Source organism: Oryctolagus cuniculus, chromosome 15, assembly GCF_964237555.1.
Source record: "Oryctolagus cuniculus chromosome 15, mOryCun1.1, whole genome shotgun sequence".
Classification (NCBI taxonomy): domain Eukaryota; kingdom Metazoa; phylum Chordata; class Mammalia; order Lagomorpha; family Leporidae; genus Oryctolagus; species Oryctolagus cuniculus.
The window spans coordinates 65,142,699-65,162,121 of record NC_091446.1 but is presented as its reverse complement, the minus strand read 5'-3'; the positions used below and the strand labels follow the sequence as shown (position 1 = coordinate 65,162,121).

General features: G+C 41.8%; 1 protein-coding gene across 2 annotated transcripts in view; it reads right to left on the bottom strand.

Annotated features, from left to right (window-relative positions):
- The window catches only part of VCL (vinculin), a 131,466-nt gene that overhangs the window by 19,219 nt on the left and 92,824 nt on the right, over positions 1 to 19,423 (bottom strand). For both annotated transcript variants that reach the window (XM_002718405.5, XM_002718406.5), the window contains exons 7-13: positions 19,113 to 19,203; positions 18,213 to 18,360; positions 13,401 to 13,554; positions 12,511 to 12,686; positions 7,327 to 7,517; positions 5,349 to 5,548; positions 4,116 to 4,244 (exon numbers count right to left, since the gene is read on the bottom strand). In XM_002718405.5, the coding sequence (XP_002718451.3) occupies positions 4,116 to 4,244; positions 5,349 to 5,548; positions 7,327 to 7,517; positions 12,511 to 12,686; positions 13,401 to 13,554; positions 18,213 to 18,360; positions 19,113 to 19,203 (1,089 nt within the window). The remainder of the gene's footprint in view (positions 1 to 4,115; positions 4,245 to 5,348; positions 5,549 to 7,326; positions 7,518 to 12,510; positions 12,687 to 13,400; positions 13,555 to 18,212; positions 18,361 to 19,112; positions 19,204 to 19,423) is intronic.

Below are 19,423 nucleotides of genomic sequence, written 5' to 3'. Positions count from 1 at the left end.
GCAGTGGAGGATGGCCCAAGTGCTTGGGCCCTGCACCCCATGGGAGACCAGGAGAAGCACCTGGCTCCTGGCTTCAGGCCATAGCAGCCACTTGGGGGGTGAACCAACAGAAGGAAGACGTTTCTCTCTGTCTCTCTCTCTCTCTCTCACTGTCTAACTCTGCCTGTCGAAAAAAAAAAAAAAAAAAAAAAAAAGAGGAAATAGTTGAAAAAGAAAGGGAAAATAATAAGGCAGAGAGAAAGAAAGAACTAAAGCATGGAAATCAAAGAGTACGCAGGAAACTACAGCATTTAAGTATTGCCAGAGCATGAGCTGAGAGGCAGGATTTATAGGAAACTGGTAAAGAAAGAGTATTAGCAGTCAGAACACAAAGCTCTAGCTTTATCCTATGTGAAAGGGAAGGCCCACTAAAAGGTCTAAGTGGGGGCCCAGCACTGTAGCATAGCAGGTAAAACTGCCACCTGTGATGCTGGCACCCCATGTGGGCTCCTGCTTGAGTCTTGGGTGCTCCACTTTTGATCCAGCTCCCTGCTAATGTTCCTGGGAAACAGCAGAGGATAGCCCAAGTGTTTGGGCTCTTGCACACATGTGGGAGACCTGGAAGAAGCTCCTGGCTCCTGGCTTCTGTCTGGCCCAGTCCTGGTTGTTGTGGTTATTGGGGAGTGAATCAAAGACTGGGAGATTTTCTCTCTCTGGCTGTCTGTCCTCCCCCTCTATATATAACTCCGTCTTTAAAATAAATAAATCTTTGAAAAAATTTTAAGAAGAAAGGTCTAAAAGTAGGAGAATATCAGGGTCAGACTTGTATTTTTCTTTTATTAGTGGCCACATGACAGATTCAAAGACCAGTCAGAACTATGCAGACAGACAGACAGCAGGGACAAGGACCAGAATTAGAGCCATGCCAACAATCATGAAAAATGGAAAGGATTCAAGAAATACCTGTAAGACCAAATTAGTATGCTTTAATTATTTACTGGTATGAGAAGATGAGGGGAAGAGAAAAGCCACTGGCAACTCACAAATTTCCAAGAGAAAACAGAAGAACAACACATGCTGGGGAATCTACGAAGCATCTGTAGGAGAGGTCCAGCATACAGTTGGAGAGCTGGATAGCCTGAATCTCAGAGACACGTACAACAAAAAAATGGCACATCATCCCAACCTAGGGGGACCATGAGCTGAACTGCCTTGTACTCTACACTGGAGAAAGAAAATGAAGATCATTTGCAAATCAGAGTAACACAAACCTCCACCTACTAGTTCTACATTATCTTGGGCCTGATTTAACCCCATCTCATTTGCTGCCAATACTATAAAGGCTAGAAAACCAAATACTCATACTTGTTTTCCAAGATTCCTTGGTAACCAGGGTGGCCATGTGACATAGTTCTAGTCAATAGTACATAGCCAAAGGTTTCCTGGATAAGTTCTGGCGCCAGATACGCAAGGAATTGGTCTAGGAACTGGGAATAAAGTAGTGACGCAACAATAGAGCAATGACAAAACAAAGTCCCTGCTGCAGGGAGCTTTCATGCTAATTTCAGATAAATAAAAAATGAGGCAAATACGTCAAACATGGATAAATGTTAAGGAGGAAAGTAGGCTATGCAGATTAAGAAACCCCTGAGAAGGCTGGCATTGTGGTATAATGGATAAAGCAACCGCCTGCAGTGCTGGCATCCCATATGGGTACCGGTTCAAGTCCTGGCCACTCCTTTTCCAATCCAGCTCCCTCCTAATGTGCCTGGGAAAAGCAAAAGAAGATGGCCCAGGTCCTTGGGCCCCTGTACCCATGTCAGAGACACAGAAGAAGCTCCTGGCTTCAGTCCGGCCCAGCCCCAGCTGTTGCAGCCATTTAAGGAGTGAACCAGTGGATGCAAGACTCTCCTCTCTCTCTCTCTCTCTCTCTCTCTGTGGCTGTGCCTTTCAAATAAATAAAATAAATCTTAAAAAAAAACTATGAAGGTCTATGAAACCCTGTTATATTTCCTAAGATGCTAGAAATACTTCTTAAAGAAAAAAGAAAAGAAGCCCCTGGGAGTAGGGCTGCTATTTTAGGTGGTCAGTAGAGAGCTCAAGCTCAAGAAAGTAAATGAGGGGCCATGCTATGGTGTAGCAGGTAAAGCAGCCGCCTGCAGTGCCAACATCTCATTTGAGTTCTAGCTGTTCCTCTTCCAACCCAGCTCTCTGCTATGGCCTGGGAAAACAGTAGAAGATGGCCCAAGTGCTTGGGCCCCCGCACCCACGTGGGATACCTGGAAGAAGCTCCTGGCTCCTGGCTTTGGATTGACGCAGCTCAGCCATTAAGCTATTTGGGGAGTGAACTAGCAGATGGAAGACCTCTCTCTTTCTGCTTCTACCTCTCTATAAATCTGCCTTTCAAATAAGTAAATAAATAAATCTTAAAAAGAAAAAAAAAATAAATGAGTAATACACAGTTATCTGTCCAAAGAACAGAGAACAAGCACAAAGACCCCAGGATGAGAAATGGCAACAAGTAAAAGGATCACTAAGCGTACAAATGAAGAAGGTCAATATGGATAAAGAAGCACGGGGGCCAGCGTTGGGGCGCAGAGAGTTAATCCGTTAAGCAGCCACCTGTGACACCAGCATCCCATGAGCTCCAGTTTGAGTCCCAGCTGCTACACTTCTGATCCAGCTCCCTGCTAATGGCCTGGGAAAGCAACAGAAGATAGCCCAAGTCCTTGGGCCCCTGCACCCACATGGGAGATCCAGATGGAGTCTTAGGCTCTTGGCTTCAGCCTGGCCTAACCCTGGCTGTTGCAGCCATTTGAGGAGAGAATCATTGCATAAAAGATGCCAATCTTTCTTTCTCTCTCTCTCTCTCTCGCTCTTGCTCTCGCTCTCATCCTGTAACTCTGCCTTTCAAACATAAACAAACAATAATAATGAGCTTATAAAAACCAGTTGTGCCCATATATTCCCAAATCTGCTTTCAGTTGGGGTGGAAGGATTTACATCACTAAAATCAACTGACAGTACAATCAGGGCTTTTGTTTTTTATATTTCTGGAGAGTTGATTTACGAGCATATCACTGGCCTTGCTGTTCATTGTAAGGACTCTGGCTTCACCCACTGGAAGGGTTAGAGTAGAATGACATCAAATGATCTCAGAGAATTATCCTGACTTCTGTATGGAGAATAAAGTACCCTAATAAAATGGACACTTGTAACTGGAGTACTCCTATGCCTCATTTCTTTCTACCTTGAGTATCATTTGTGATGGTGCAACAGCTATTCCACACCATGAGTGAAAGGCCAAGAAAACCACATTGACACCAACTTTCATGGTATGAATTTTCTGAACCAATGCCAGAGCTACCTACTTTCATGTTCCTTGTTATGCGATGAAAATAAACTTTGTCTGTTTTAATATCCAATGGTAGGTTCCTGAGAGAATGCTCATTGCCCTGCCTGGTACTCCAGGGCAGACTTCGTTTTCATTTCCAGTTAGTGAGAGATTAGCAAGTTTAATCAGGGCCTTCTCAGTCTCTGGCCCTTATCACCCAGGTCAGGCCTATGAGCAGGATCATAACACATCATGTTTGCAGCACAGCATCAGGAATGACTTAGTACTAAATGCTGTATTTTTCTGTGTCTGCGTGCAGCGTACATAAGTGATACAAAGGAGCATTAGGGGAGCAAAGTGCTGATCAAGACTGGCTCAGGAAGTGATGAGAAAGGCCCTCGTGGTGTTACCAGGTGCTATCTCATGCTGCGATCAGCACACACGGGGAGAGCATGTTATTTCTCAGCCAGGCAGCAAATGCTCCTGTCTTTGAATTAACCTGTGTGAACCTTTTTATTTATTTAAATCAAATCACAAATAAAAGCAAAATAAAGACAGGTATTTAAAAGAAAAAAAGTACATTTAATGGTAGGTCAGTTCTTCTATTGCTAGCAATTAAAGGTATTCTAAAATGAAATTCTTGGTTTTCCCCCTTGCATTGCTTCTGCTATACACTGTAATCACATTTTACCTTAAAAACAAAACAAAACAAAACCAAAAACCTTTGGGTATGGGTGTGTGTGTGTGTGTGTGTGTGTGTGTATGTAGCCAACAAAAGGAACGGAAGACCTCAGCTACTCACCTCTTCTCTGTTAGGGGCATCAGGAGGGGCTGTAGCCGCCACTGCCAACAGCTTGATGGGAGTTGTGGTATCGCTGAAAACATCCGACACCTCCTGCGTCATGGCCTCTTGCATCTGGGCTTTCAGATCCTTAAAAATATTATTTAAAAATGAAAATGTCCAGAAACAGCTCAGAAGCGTATTTAGTAATATCCTAACTTCACTGACAAATTCATTTAGTCTTTCACTCACTGAATACTTATTGTCAATTCCCAACAAAGAACTAAGCCAGGTGAGCAACTAGCCAGGTGAACATTCATTGTCAACTACCAATAAAGAACTGAGCTAGCACAGACCTAGTGAACTCTGGCCCTCAAGAGATTATTGCCTAGTAGAAAGAGTAAGCCATGACCCATCTGTTCCTGGAGGCTAATCTACCAACCCAAGAATCTACTTCTTTTCTTGGTGTCTTCCATGAAATAACTGAGAACCATGGAGTTGAACCAAAGGACTTAAGATACAGAGTTATTCACCATCCCTCGCGTGTCAGGGCCTGGCAATGACCACAGAAGTTTTAAAGATTGTTTAGTGAGGCAGTGCCATATTTCTAAGCAATGTATTGTCTTATGAGGAAAGAGGTCACAAATGGGAATACTTTTCAATGAAGCTTCTAGAAAAACTCAGTTATTTATGTATGTAATTGATCTCTTACTATAGGTTTAATGAAGAGGATTAAAAGTCACACAAAAAAGCTTTTATGCATAGCAGTCACAGTCTAATTTTGGTTTTCTGGATTTATACAAAGAAGTCTCCATCACCTCCAGTGTTTTGCAAGGTGAGTGGCAGATACTGGCTGGTGAAGTTTGAAATGCTTTCAAGTGTTAGCAGACAATTGCTTTTATTTTAACAATAATGTGTTTCTTTTGAAGGCTATGAGGAAAAAATACAAATAACGTTTCAAACCCATAATGTCAGGATAATTATAAAGTTTTAGATTTGAAAAAGGAATGCATATTAATAAAAATATTAACAAACGAAAGTACATGTGATATGTGGGTAAAGCAAAAATCCTGAAAGAGCTCTCAATTGAGTGAGATTTCACAAACACAACTTCAGTCACTACCATACTTCAATGTGCTTTTCTCCAAGAAGCTCAGACTTCCTTCTATTGTTGGTCACACTCTTCACTTTACCTAATTCCAGGAAATGGCAGGCATTAGAAGTATAATAATAATATGTGCTCCTGAGTTGTACCTTCAGGGAGTCTTGGAGCTGAGACGCAAGTGCTCTCGCCTGAGGACTCTCTCCTTCACCTCTGGCAGCCAGGTCAGCCAGCTGGGCCGTTAGTTGGTCCACTCGGTCACACTTGGCAAGAAGGTCTTGGCGATAAGGCCCCATCATGACATTAGCCAGACGATGCCCTTCAGCCACAAGCCCTCGGATGGCAGCCTGGCCTGAACCAAGAGGAAAACAGTGAGGCTCACAGAGACCCAGACAAACAACTGCAGCGCCATTCTACTAAGTTAACATTTGGTGGAAATGGAGTGGGTTCCCTAAAAAAAAAAAAAAAATGAGGGAAACACAGAAAAGCATCAATAAGAACAAAGCACCCATAATCCCATCACTTAGCGATTAATATACCAGAATATCTCCTTCCAGTCTTTTTTAATGCATTCCATATACCTATATATACAATGTATTTATTTTTTAGATTATTTATTTATTTGAAAGTCAGAGTTACACATAGAGGAAGAGAGAGAGAGAGACAGACAGAAAGAGGGATTGGGGGGGGGGGGTCCTCCATTCACCAGTTCACTTCCTAACTGGCCGCAACAGCCGAAGCTTCACCGATCCAAAGCCAGGAGCCAGGAGCTTCTTCCAGGTCTCCAAGGCAGATGCAGGGGCCCAAGAACTTGGGTCATCTTCTACTGCTTTCCCAGGCCACAACAGAGAGCTGGATAGGAAGGAGAGCAGCTAGAACTCGAACTGGCTACCATATGGGATGTCAGTACTGCAGGCGGTGGCTTCACCCACTACAACACAGCGCCAGCCCCATATTTTTTATTCCTTTATTCTTTCCATTTAACATGAGCATTTTATCTTTAAAAATCATGCTGTAAAAATCTGTGTAATTTAATTACTTTACACTTGTGCTGTTCATAAACATTCTTATATCTATCTCCTCAGAAACATCTATAATTATTTATTAGAAAAATATTCCTGGGATCTGGCACTGTGACGTAGTGGGTTAAGCCAACACTTGTGGCCCAGCATCCCATAATGGGTGCTAATTCAAGTCCCGCTGCTCCTCTTCCAATCCAGTTCTCTGCTATGGCCCAAGTGCTTAGGCCCCTGCACCCATGTGGGAGACCTAGAAGAAGCTCCTGGCTCCTGACTCCGGATCAGCTCAGCTCTGACTGTTGCAGCCATTTAGGGAGTGAACTGGCAGATGGAAGACCTTTCTCTCTGCCTCTCTCTCTCACTGTCTGTAACTCTACCTCTCAAATAAATAAATAAAATCTTGAAAAAAAAAAAAGAAAAAGAAAAATATCCCTGAAAGTCAAATTGCAGAATTAACAGGTATAAACTTTTTCATAGCTTTATTCACAAAGTTTGTTTCAATCTGCTCCTCCACCAGTAAATTACACATCTACCCAATTCCCTAGTGCATCACCAACATTGTAGTATCACGAATTTAAAAACCGACCTTTTTATCCAACGAAAATAGCAAATGGAATAAACAGACTTTTCAGCTTCAACAGGCTTTCTGTCATAAAATGATCTAAGTTCTTACATAGCTATTCTAAAAGTCTCCAAAATAATCCAAATTGGGGTTATAAATTCTCTAGGTGACTGTGTGATACCCTGACAACTGAAGTAACCTTGGCAATCAGGTGCCTTCATTTTCAAAATTGATATTTAACTGGGTGTTTTACTATTGAATGGAAATACACATAGGAGTGATCACAATTAGATCAAAGTTTCAACTCCAACATGAGGACCTTTCCATTTCCCCTCAGCAAAATCATCCTTCAATAATTATTGATTAAATCGCAGGAGTTTCATTGGCTATGTTTGCAAATGGAATCATGCTCAAAAAAAGTGACTGACTTACCAGTGGTTGAAAAACCCTTTCTGCATCTAATTACCGATGTTACAGGACACCTAGGAACAACGTGCAGATTTGCACTGAGACTAGTTTAATGAAGGTTAAGTGCTCTGATGCCCTTACCAACTCCTCGGTCATCCACTGTGGGATTATCAATCCACCGCTGTGCTTGCTCAATCTTGCCTTCAAGGTGAACGGCTGCTTTGGCAGGTCTGCTATTGGCCACAGCCCTGTTGGTTTTGGTCTGCAGGTTCTGTAGAGCAGTGGCTACCTGTTTGGCCAATGCACGAGCCTCTGGAGAATCTCCTTTCCCCCTAGAGAGAAGAAACCACTTTTTTTTTTTTTTTTTTTTTGACAGGCAGAGTGGACAGTGAGAGAGAGAGAGAGAGAGACAGAGAGAAAGGTCTTCCTTTTGCCGTTGGTTCACCCTCCAATGGCCTCTGCGGCTGGCGTGCTGCGGCCGGCGCACTGCGCGCTGATCCCAAGGCAGGAGCCAGGTGCTTCTCCTGGTCTCCCATGGGGTGCAGGGCCCAAGCACTTGGGCCATCCTCCACTGCACTCCCTGGCCACAGCAGAGAGCTGGCCTGGAAGAGGGGCAACCGGGACAGAATCCGGCGCCCCGACCGGGACTAGAACCCAGGGTGCCGGCGCCGCAAGGCGGAGGATTAGCCTAGTGAGCTGCAGCGCCGGCCCAAGAAACCACATTTTATAACATACAAATATTAACTGCATTGAGATGACTAATCAAATGCGAAAGATGACAAATTGCTAGAGATTAACCTTGAAAAGAGTATTGTTTACAGCCCTTGTCTCAACTGTTGAGGAGCATTGTTCTTCATATCATTTGTTGAACTCTTAGTACACGGTTAATTTTATGAATATAAAGTAAACTGAAAATAATCTTTTTAAAAATTAAGAGTGGAAAAAGGAGAGGGAGGAGTAAAAAGGGTAGGAGTGTGGGCAGGAGGGAGAGTAGAGTGGGAGGTATCACTATGTTCCTGAATCTGTATATATGAAATACATGAAATTTGTATACCTTAAATAAAATTTTTTAAACAGTTATTTAAAAATAAACATGAGACAAATACAAAAAGAGTGCTTTATTTACTTGGCTCTTAAGAAATTAGTTATTTAAATTCAAATTGTGTTATCCTACTTAAAATATTTGATATAAATTCAGGTGAGACTAGCTCAATCAAGTTCAGTTGTAGCTGAGCTCAATCAATCCTTAGTAGGGAAACTGCACCTTGAGCCTGGCACCTCTGAAAACGATGTTTGCTCTGGAACTAAGTGGGCCTCTGCAATCATGTCTGTTGAGAAGTAGTTACAGCAGAAGAAGTAGTCATACTACATTTTGAATACTAATTCTGCCAGGTACTACTGCAAGCACTCATATTATCTAATCCCCACCAGAAGCAGTATACAACCCATACAGTACATACAGTATTATTCAAAAAAACAAAACTGAGGCACTAGACTGGACAACTTACCCAAGGTTCCATTATTTATTTTGATGGAGGCAGGATTCAAATCCAGCACTGTGACTTCAGAGCCCTCACTCTTAAGCAACTAAATGTATTTCCTTATGTTTGTATCACAAAAGCCCCAATTCTTGGCATAATGAATTGAATGGGGTGATTATCTAACTCAAAGACAACATACCCACAGTCAGCCAAGGAACTCAATTAACTTCTGGGGATTCTCAAAGCCCAATGTGAATGAAAGTCACCTGTTACCTTTATTTTTAAATACAAAAGAGTTTGTCTGGGACAGGCTCCGTAGATGCACATTTTTAACAGCCTTCCCAGGTGATCTTCAGTCTGTACTTCAAACACAATGTGGTCACCCAGTGGCACAATGTTAGGCTAGAAAGTCCTATTAAGCCTAGGCTATGTACGATAGGTCAAAGCCAGAGGAAGAACCGGCAAGTAACGTCAATACAAACAGTGAAATAGACATGCAGGACACAACAGAGCCACCAAGAGGTGGAGGCAGAGCCTTCCCTGCCCTGAGACCTGGCCTTGGTTCTAGCAGCTGGGTACCATTTGCTGCTTCTATAAATTTCCGCTTTTCATCTGAACTATTTCCTTGCAAACAAAGATCCTCAACAAGAGTATCAAAACAGCAATAAAAAGACAACCACAGAGTGTATCACAAAGGACGATCACTGCCCCTAAAACCTCCCCTCAAAGACTTCAGGCTCTAACCATTAGGAAAATATAAAGAATCTGACTCGTTTTATATCTCAAATCCACTAAGTTATGGAAAAGCAAACTTCAGACTAATCTCATCTTTCAATCTGTAGAAATGAAATATTAGCTCACCTGCCAGAATGACTAATTCAGCTACTCTCTCTAAAGCTCTTTTTATGATCGTTGATTTCTATAACTTTCTCCATTATAAAGCTGGACAAAGAAGGCATTTATCATGATTCTGTTCATGGCCACTCCTGCTGCCATGAAGTTATATATGTTACATATATGTGTTACAGTAATAATGACCTAAGTGACCACACACGAAAGTCTGCTGTCATCACCATCACCATCAGTAAGAAACATAAAGGAGTGCCGTCTACGTATACGCACTTAAACTTCTGAGAAAATAAAACACCTACCTTTGAGTATTTTGTAAATTTAAAGAGACTGTAAATAAATTATATTAGTGAGTTAATATTAATATGCATATTAAAGTTTACAAACTATACATATTAATCACCTAAATGATTCAAGATTTGTGGCAAAAAAATAGTGATCTCCAAGTGACCGATCTGTTACCTGAGTTCATCTCTATCACCACAACTTCCTACCAGAAGTATATCCACCCTGCTCCCATCAAGCTTATTCAATGCTAGGCAGGAGTTTTTCTTAGCCAGCACTGCCCTCTTAGTCAACATAAGACTTCAAAGGATTCTATTCCCCTCTATAAATTAGGCATTCTCCCACGAAAGAACAGGAAATGAAACACTCAAGCTTCATTTGAAAAAAAGAGTATCCCAAGATACTTGACTATGGTTATCCATGGGAAATGCAGCTGAAAGACTGAAACAGAAAAGAAAGTAACTTTTAATTTTACAAAAAAAAAAAATTTAATGTACTCATTTATTCATTCATTGCAAAGTCAAAGAGACAGAGAAAAAGATAGACATCTACTGGTTCACTCCCCAAATGCCCTCAACAGTCAGGGGTAAGCCAGGCCAAAGCTGGAGCTGAGAATTCAATCCAGGTCTCCCATGTGGGTGGCCAGGTCCTAAGTATTTTAGCAAACACCTTCTGCCTCCCAGAATCCACACCAGCAGGAAGCTAGAAGCAGAAGTAGAGCAAAGACTCAAACCCAGGCATGCAGATATGGGAAGCAGGCACACAAATGGTGACTTAACTGCTATGCCATACATCCATCCCAGCTTTTTTTTTTTTTTTAAGATTTATTTATTTATTTTGAAAGTCAGAATTACAGACAGGGAGAGACAGAGACAGACAGAGAGATCTTCCATCTGCTGATTTACTCCCTAGATGGCCACAATGGCCAACACTGGGATAGGTTGAAGCCAGAAGTTTCATGTACCTCTCCCATGTAGGTGGCAGGGGCCCAAATCCTAGGGTCACCCTCTGCTGCTTTTCCCAGACCTTCAGTAGGGAGGTGGATTGAAAGTGGAGCAGCTGGGGCATGAACCAGTGCCCACACAGGATGCCGACATCGCAGGCAGCAACTTTACCTGCTATGCCACAACACCAGCCTGCAAGTTTTACTTTTAATGTTACACCCCTCCTTAGCATTCATTCAACATGTGTTGCATGTTGAAGAGAGAGAAGAAGCAACATCTCTCCTATTGTCAAAGTAGCTGTGATAAAAGTCTTTAAGAAAGGAAGTTGTGGTGAGGATGTTGTTACAGGAGTAATCACCCAAGAATTGTAATTTAAGGATCTTTTATATTTGCTACTGAAGAAATAACTCGCTCTGGAAGAAATAAAGTACTTTCTTATGCCTTTCCCCAATCCATATACATTCAGGAATTTTTTCATAGCTAGCCACAAAATTTATTTCCCTCACAAATCTGAGGAATAGACATCATAAACCTGATATAGCAGGGAAAATCTGCTTAGAAATTTAAAATACAGGGGCAGGCTTCATGGTACAGAGGGTTATGTTGCTGCTTGGGACTGCCGCATCTCATATCAGATTGCCTAAGATCAAGTCGTGCCTCTGCTTCTGGTCCAGCTTCCTGCTAACACCCCACCTTGGATGCAGTAGAGGACAGTTCAAGTACATGGATCCTTGCCATCACTGTGAAAGACCCAGATGGAGTCCTTGGCTCTTGGCCTCGGCTTGGCTCAGTCCTGATGTTGTAGGCATTTGGGGGAGTGAACTAGCAGATGGGAGATTTCTCTCTCTCTCTTTGAAATAAATAGGCTTTAAATATAAATTTGAACATTACAATAAAAACCTTTAAACCTATCTCCAGAGGGCAGCACTATGAAGCAGCTTAAGCCACTGCTTATGATATCAGCATCCCATACTAGAGTGCCAGTTCAAGTCGCCGCTACTCCACTTCCCATCCAGTGTGCTGCTAATGTGCTTGGGTGGTGGTCCAAGAGCCTGGGTCCCTTGTCACCCATGTGGGAGGCCTGGATAGAATTCCTGGCTCCCCATTTTGGCCTGTCCCTGGCTGTTCTGAACATCTGGGGAGTAGGCTGACAGATAGAAGATCTGGCTATGTCCTTGTCCCTCCCTCTCTCTCTGTTGCTCTACTTTTCAAATCAATCAATTCATTAATTAATCTTTTAAAACATATTTATTTGAAAGGTAGAGTTACAGAGAGAAAAGGAGAGATGAGAGAGAGAGAGAGAGATCTTCCATCTGCTGGTTTACTCCCCAGATGGCTGCAATGGCCAGGGCTGAGCCAGACAAAACCAGAAGTCAGGAGTTTCTTCTGGGTCCCCCACAGGGGTGCAGGGGCGCAGGGCCTTGGACCATTTTCTGCTGCTTTCCCAGGTGCATTAGCAGGGAGCTGGATCAGTAGTGGAGCAGCAAGGACTGAAATCAACATCCATATGTGATGCTGGCATTGCTGCCAGTGGCCTAACCTGTTATGCCATAATGCTGGCTCAAGAAAGAGGTCTTATCTGACCTACCCATGCCACATACCCAATGAGAATGTAGTAGAGCATTTAACTGTGTGTGGTCTCAGAGGGAAAAAATGAGAGGGAGAGGGAGAGAGGGGAAGAGGATGGGGGAAAGAGAGGAGGAAAGAGGGAGAGAGATTATCAAGAGAAAGACATTAAAGGGCAATTTAAGGGATTAAATACGTACTGTCTTCGCAAATCTGCTAATTTAGAAGTCAGAGCAGATATTTCTCCAAGGGAGCGCAGGATGTCATCCCTCTCTTTAGGGTCATCACACAATTCTGCTATTTTCCGAGCTTCAGCCAACGCTCCTCTGATCTGTTCTTCTCCTTCGGGCCCACCATTTGGATCTGCAAGCCAATTCTACACAAAGACATGGAGAAGAAACACACTACAGTTTACTCATCAGCTACATTTTATTAAACTTAAGACCATCAGAAATAGTCTAAAGGTATCACATGGCAAACTTGTAATCACTTTCTAGAATGCTAATTCTTTTTTTTTTTTTTTAACATAGAAGCTCTTAGCTCAGGAAAGATTAGATTAATCCCTCACCTCTTTAAAAGCAATTTCCCCTAGCCATTAGAATAAAATATTTTCATGAGCTTCATGTCATCTTTGAATTAATCACAAACATTTTTAACTCTTTGAAATAGACTTTACAATATCTGATTTAAAATCATTTTACAGTAGAATACTACTAGAAAGCTTAAACCATTTAACCAAATGACCAATTCTGTGAGCTGTGAATTCTGAGACAAGAAAGTTTTAATGTACAATAATCTATCAGGAACTAGGATTTTCTTGGTATTCAGAGTACTTTTTTTAACAGATGAAGTATCCAAAATTAAGATCTTATTTCAAAATATAAACATTAGTCCAAGCTTATGGCAATAGGGGGTCTGTTAACATTGGCAACTGATAGGAATCAGTCAGCCACCACTTAGAAACACCCAATACACACCACAGCGTATAATGAGAGGTGGTCTAAAGGGGAAGGGAAGAGACACAGGATATTTATGGAACATTTCGCTTTCTCTTTTGCTTCCCACCCCTCCTGAAAACCGTCATCGCTACCTGGGCAGCATCAACTTTCTTTGCAATGCTCTGCTTTGAGTTTGTCATGGCTTCCAGCTTGCGAGCTGCATTTTCCACTTTTGCGGTGAGCACATCCAGGCCCTGAGACACTTGCTGGGCTTTCTGCATGGCTACTGGTGAGGCTCCTTGTCCTCTACTCAAACAGACAGATGCCATCATTGAACCCTCACAAATAAAACAAAATACTGCCAACAACAAGCAAGCACAGTACAGGTCATTTCCTTAACATGCTCATCTTTTTCCTTTTCCCTATTAAATCTGGGAAAGCACAAGAAAATAGGGAAGACACTGAAATCAACCGCGGTCTTTTGCCTTTAAAAATATACATTACTTTATGGAACTGCATGAGCACCTTAAAGACTAAGCCAGCCAATTTTGATAATACTTATTTTTCTCCCTGCTGGTGATTATATAATCAAAACTAAACTTCAGTGGGAAAATGTGCTTGGGATTTTATTAACTACAGAGATTTTTGCTACCATAGTAATATGTGCTTTAGGAATCCACAGCCCATTAAATTGCTTTTTTGGTGGACATGTATACATTGAGAATGTTTTAAGAGGCAGCACACAGTGTTATTGAAAGTGCACCACACTGGGATCAAGTGGATCTGTGATAAAATTCTGACTCTTGGAACCTGTAGAACTTTGTTTAAAAAGCTTAACCTCCTCGGGCTTCAGCTTTCTAACTTAAAAGATGAACACAGGTAACAATACTACTGCCCTCATTATTTTATGGAGTGGTTTCAAACATCAATAGAATATATTTTATAATTATTAGAATGAACCTAATAACAATCTTTTTTAAAAAGATTTATTTATTTTATTTGAAAGAGTTACACAGAGAAAGAAGGAGAGACAGAGAGAGAGAGAGAGGTCTTCCATCCACTGGTTCATTCCGCAACTGGCCGCAATGATCGGAGCTGTGCCTATCTGAAAGCCAGAAGCATGGAGCTTTTTCCTGGTCTCCCACACGGGTGCAGGGGCCCAAGAACTTAAGTCATCTTCTACTGCTTTTCCAGGCTATAGAAGAGAGCTGGATCGAAATGGAGCAGTCGGGACTCCAACCGGCACCCATATGGGATGCCGACACTACAGGTGGCTGCTTTACCCACTATGCCACAGTGCCGGCCCCACAACAATCTTAAACATCTAAGTTTCCACCCTCAAGAATCATTCAATCAGGGGCCAGAACCCTGGCATAGCAAATAAAGTCCCCGCCTGTGGTGCCAGCATTCTATGTGGGTGTCAGTTTGAGTCCAGGCTGCTCCACTTCCAATCCAGCACTCTACTAATGGCCTAGGAAAGCAGCAGATGACGACCCAACTGCTTGGGCCCCTGCACCCATGTGCAGACCCAGAAAAAGCTCCTGGCTCCTGCCTTCAGATCAGTACAGCTCCAGCCGTTGCGGCCACTTGGGGAGTGAACCAGCAGATGGAAGACTTCTCTCTCTCTCTCTGCCTCTGCCTCTGCCTCTCTGTAACTCTTTCAAATAAATAAATAAATAAATAAATCCTTTTAAAGAGTCATTTAATCAAAACTAGTTAGTTCTGAGAGGAAAAAATAGCCCATGGTGATTGAAGCACATTCTTTCCCATCAAGTTCATAGAGAACTAACTGCACTATCTTCCCCTCAGAAATGGTATGCAACTACTACAAAAAAATATGAGTTTGTGAAAATGTGTTTCCCTTAGGGAAGAGACTTTCTATGTCAGAAAGTAAGATCTCTCATCCTCCCCCCCAACCTGGGAAACACAATGATAAGTGTGACAAATTTATTATTTGGTAGAATGGCACAGATAATCATCCTAATCTCATCTTCCAATTTTTGGATGAACTCCAGAACACTTCAGTTTCTCTTAGTAATAGTATGGACCTGTTACTCATTAGTCTAATCCTCTTTTTAAAATTCATCTGTTTTGTAACTACAACACTTATGGTAATGAACTCCATAAATTTACCACCAGATATATAAAAGGCATATAAATACCCTTTACTTGGACTTGAAGTCTTTCTTGTATATGATAAAAGAATAGCAATCAAGCCACCACTTGCAGTGTCAGGATCTCATATCGTAGTGCTAGTTCAATATCTGGGTGCTCTGCTTCCAATCCAGTTTTCTCCTAATGCACCTGGGAAAGCAGCTGAAGATGCCCAAGTGCTTGGGTCCCTGCTATCCACATGGGAGACGAGGATGGAGTTCCAGGATGCTGGCTTCAGCCCGGCCCAGACCTGGCTATTGTAGCCACTTGGGCAGTGAAACAACAGATGGAAGAGATCTCTCTCTTCTTCTCTGTCACTCTGCCTTTCAAATAAAAAAATCTTTTTTAAAAAAGATTTATTTATTTGACAGAAAGAGAGAGAGAGATATGTCTTCCACCAGCTGGTTCATTCTCCAAATGGCCACAGTCGCTAGGGCTGCTTTATTCTGCTTGAGCCATAGTCTGCTGCTTTCCTAGGTGCATTAGCAGGAAGCTGGATTGAAAGCAGTGTAGTCAGACTCAAATTGGTGTCTGTATGGAATGCCAGCATCAAAGGCAGTGGCTTATCCATGATGAGGGCTCAAATAAATCATTTTTCTTTTTCTTTTTTCTTTTTTTTTTTTTATTTGACAGGTAGAATTATAGACAGTGAGAGAGACAGAGATTGAAAGATCTTTCCGTTGGTTCACCCCCCAAATGGCTGCTGCGGCTAGCACTGCGCCGATCCAAAGCCAGGAGCCAGGTGCTTCCTCCTGGTCTCCTATGCGGGTGCAGGGGCCCCAGCACTTGGGCCATCCTCCACTGCACTCCTGGGCCACAGCAGAGAGCTGGACTGGAAGAGGAGCAACTGGGACTAGAACCGGCGCCCATATGGGATGCCAGCGCCACAGGCAGAGGATTAACCAAGTGAACCACGGCGCCGGCCCCAATCATTTTTCGTAAGAGTCCAATTGTGAAAAAGTAAAAATATTTATAGGCTATGTAGTATTTTCACTCAAAATAAAAATTTTCTTGCAACCTAAAAACCCAAAGCAACCAGTGTGTATCAATGCAGCTACTGTTACTGTGCTTTAGGCATTAAAATGTTAAACCATTGGGTATATTTAAGAAAGGATAATAGAGAAGTAGCATTGAAATCTTTCATCATGAAAGGCCATTGCTGGCTCCAACATGAAGCAGGACCACAGCTACTCATCACTGTTCTAGCCTGTGCTCTGCACAGATTAATGGTCTACGCCATACAATAAGCACCTCATTTTCTTGTTCATATTCACCTCTCTCAGCACATATACTTGTGTATTTGAGAACTCCAAGTGAAAACTGGCCACCACATTGTGAAAAGGCTACAGACAAAAAAGGCCAGAAATGAGAAATTAGAAGAGCCAAGAATGTTGTCAAACTGCACTGGCATTTTTCCAAATGGGAACAAAACTCCTTTTTGTCTTTTCTGAGAGTTCTTGTTCTGCACATGACAGGGGAGACCGCTTCTCAGCAGAGCAGGCTCACTGAGCTCGATGGGATCACACTTACTTAAACAGTTTCTGCTCCCCTGCAAGACAGAGCCTCGATCTGCAGCCCCTGCAGCTTCCAGGGCCACAGTGAAATTACGTCCTCGGGAAATGACTCCTAATATTGTATGGGCATGTTCATGTACATCTTTTGAGGTAGAGATGAATCATTCATCAGATTAGAAAAGTCCAAAAAAGGTTAAGAAACACTCCTTTAGGATTCATGTTCTAAGTCGATTGTGTTAATGCTTTGGGACCAGGTATAACAGTGTGTAACACATTACGGAGTGTTCCTGAGCCTGTTTGGATGGAGACCCTGTGTATCACAGTTATCTCAAGATATTTCTTGAGTGGGGACGGTGCTGTGGTGCAGTGGGTTAAAGCCCTGGCCTGCAGCACTGGCTCCCAGTTCGCGTCCTGGCTACTCCACTTCCGATCCAGCTCTCCACAATGGTCTGGAGTAGAAGGATGTAGAAGATGGTCCAAAACCTTGGGCCCTTACACCCATGTGAGAGACCCAGAGGAAGCGCCTGGCTCCTGGCTTCAGATCAGCTCAGCTCTTGCCATTGCTCTACATCTCTCTGTAACTCTGTCTTTCAAATTAATAAATCTTTGAAAAAAAAGAAAAAAAACTATATATATATGACATGATCAAAGCAAAACTAAACATCTACACTAAGTTTTCTTAATGTTCACACTATAAAATTCTATTAAAATGGGGATCATTTAGAACTTCCTTAACTACATGGATGAATTCCAAATAAATCTATATTATACTAAGTTTTCTCAATAATAAATGAAGTGTATTTAGTTTATGAAGAAAAAGTTCTCAAATCCAAGACTTGAAGAGGGTACAAGGAAGGAAAAAAATCATGAAACCAAATGAATAATGATGAAATAAAAATGCAAGAGTCCAGAAATTACCTACTTAGAAGATAACCGATTTAAATTATTTTTTAAATGACACGTAAAATAATTCAGTGATTTTTACTTTTTCTGTTTCTTCCTATCTACCCTTAATAAAAGATATCTAACTATGTCAGACTTCATCACTACCCCTTATTTTACAGATTTCTATTTCAATTTCAGTGACAAAATACATTTCTACTTTATTATCAGCCATTTCCATATTTTAGAAGTTCTGTGAAGCAAAATTCATGTCAATCTCAAAAGAATTAACAGAATACAGTACCTAAGTTATCTACTAGCCAAAGACAAAAAGGAGAAAGATTTGCTTTCTGAATTACTCTGCCAAGAGTTAAGTTACCCACTGCTGGTCTGGTAAGAGTAGAGGAAATTTACCTGGCTCGGAGGTCAGCCACTTGATCAGTCATCTGCCCTAGCATTTTGCAGGTTCCCAGGATCTCCCTGCGTTCCTTGCCTGCACAGAGTTCACCAACTTTTCCAGCTTCATCTAAGATCTGCCTGATGGCCTGCTCACCAGCATCACCTAAAATAAACAGATATTCAATATCTACGTGTAGACACATTAATCATTTACAGGGGATACTTTACAAGTCATTTCATTCATGAAGGGATGAATGATTTTAAAAGACAAAACAATGAATAGACAGCAATCATCTAACAGCTAACATCTAAGTAGTGCCCTTACAACCACTGGGTGAGGTTTCAACCACAGAACTGCTAAAAACAATACTTGGAACCATATCCACTCGGTGATACTAAGCAGCTTGTGGTTAGAATACAGGTAATGAAAACAGGTTCTAACAGTTTAATGGTACTTAGCACCTCCAACCTCCCTTAGGCCTTTCACATTCATTCAAATATTAATCTAAAACTGAATATTAGAGAAGAAAATCTACAACGCCTATCTCAGTAAACTATTTGGGTCTTCTCTTTATATAGTCAATTTTGCTTTCCAATCCTTTTTGGCACCATCATTTGATCTACTTACTTCAATACTTTGTTGACAAACATAAAAGTCTGCCCAGTGGAAACTCAAAGAGAAGAGCTTTTAGCAAAATAATTATCTTTCCAATTCAGCGGTGAGCCAATCATTTTGCAACAAATGCCTCGCTTAGCTTGGTTATTCCTCCAGGATAAGAGGTGATTTAGTCTATTGCCCTTCATCCTTTTAAGGCCCAGTAATTTTTCAATTAGCAAAACTGTCAAAGAATGGAGTATGTCCCCAAATTTCTTCCTTTCATTTGTAATGAAAGAAAAGCAGAAACAGAGAATTACCTGGGGAGGCACTGGGGTCACGGAGCCAACCCTTGGCCTGATTCAGTTTGGAGTCTATGGAGGCCAATGCTCTCTTCATGGCTTCAGTGTCCTTGTGAAGAGAAATCTCAGTTATTTTATTTGCAGAAATTGAGATTCCACAATACAAAGTAAGACAGAGAAGTAGTTACAGCATTAACATACAATAAGTAGGGTAGTCCTACAACAGCCTCAAAAATAATCTCATCACACCACCATTCTTATATTTCTGACAAAATGCAGCATCTTGCATGCAAGTCTTCAGTTAATTCTATTCTCTTTCCTGGCATCCC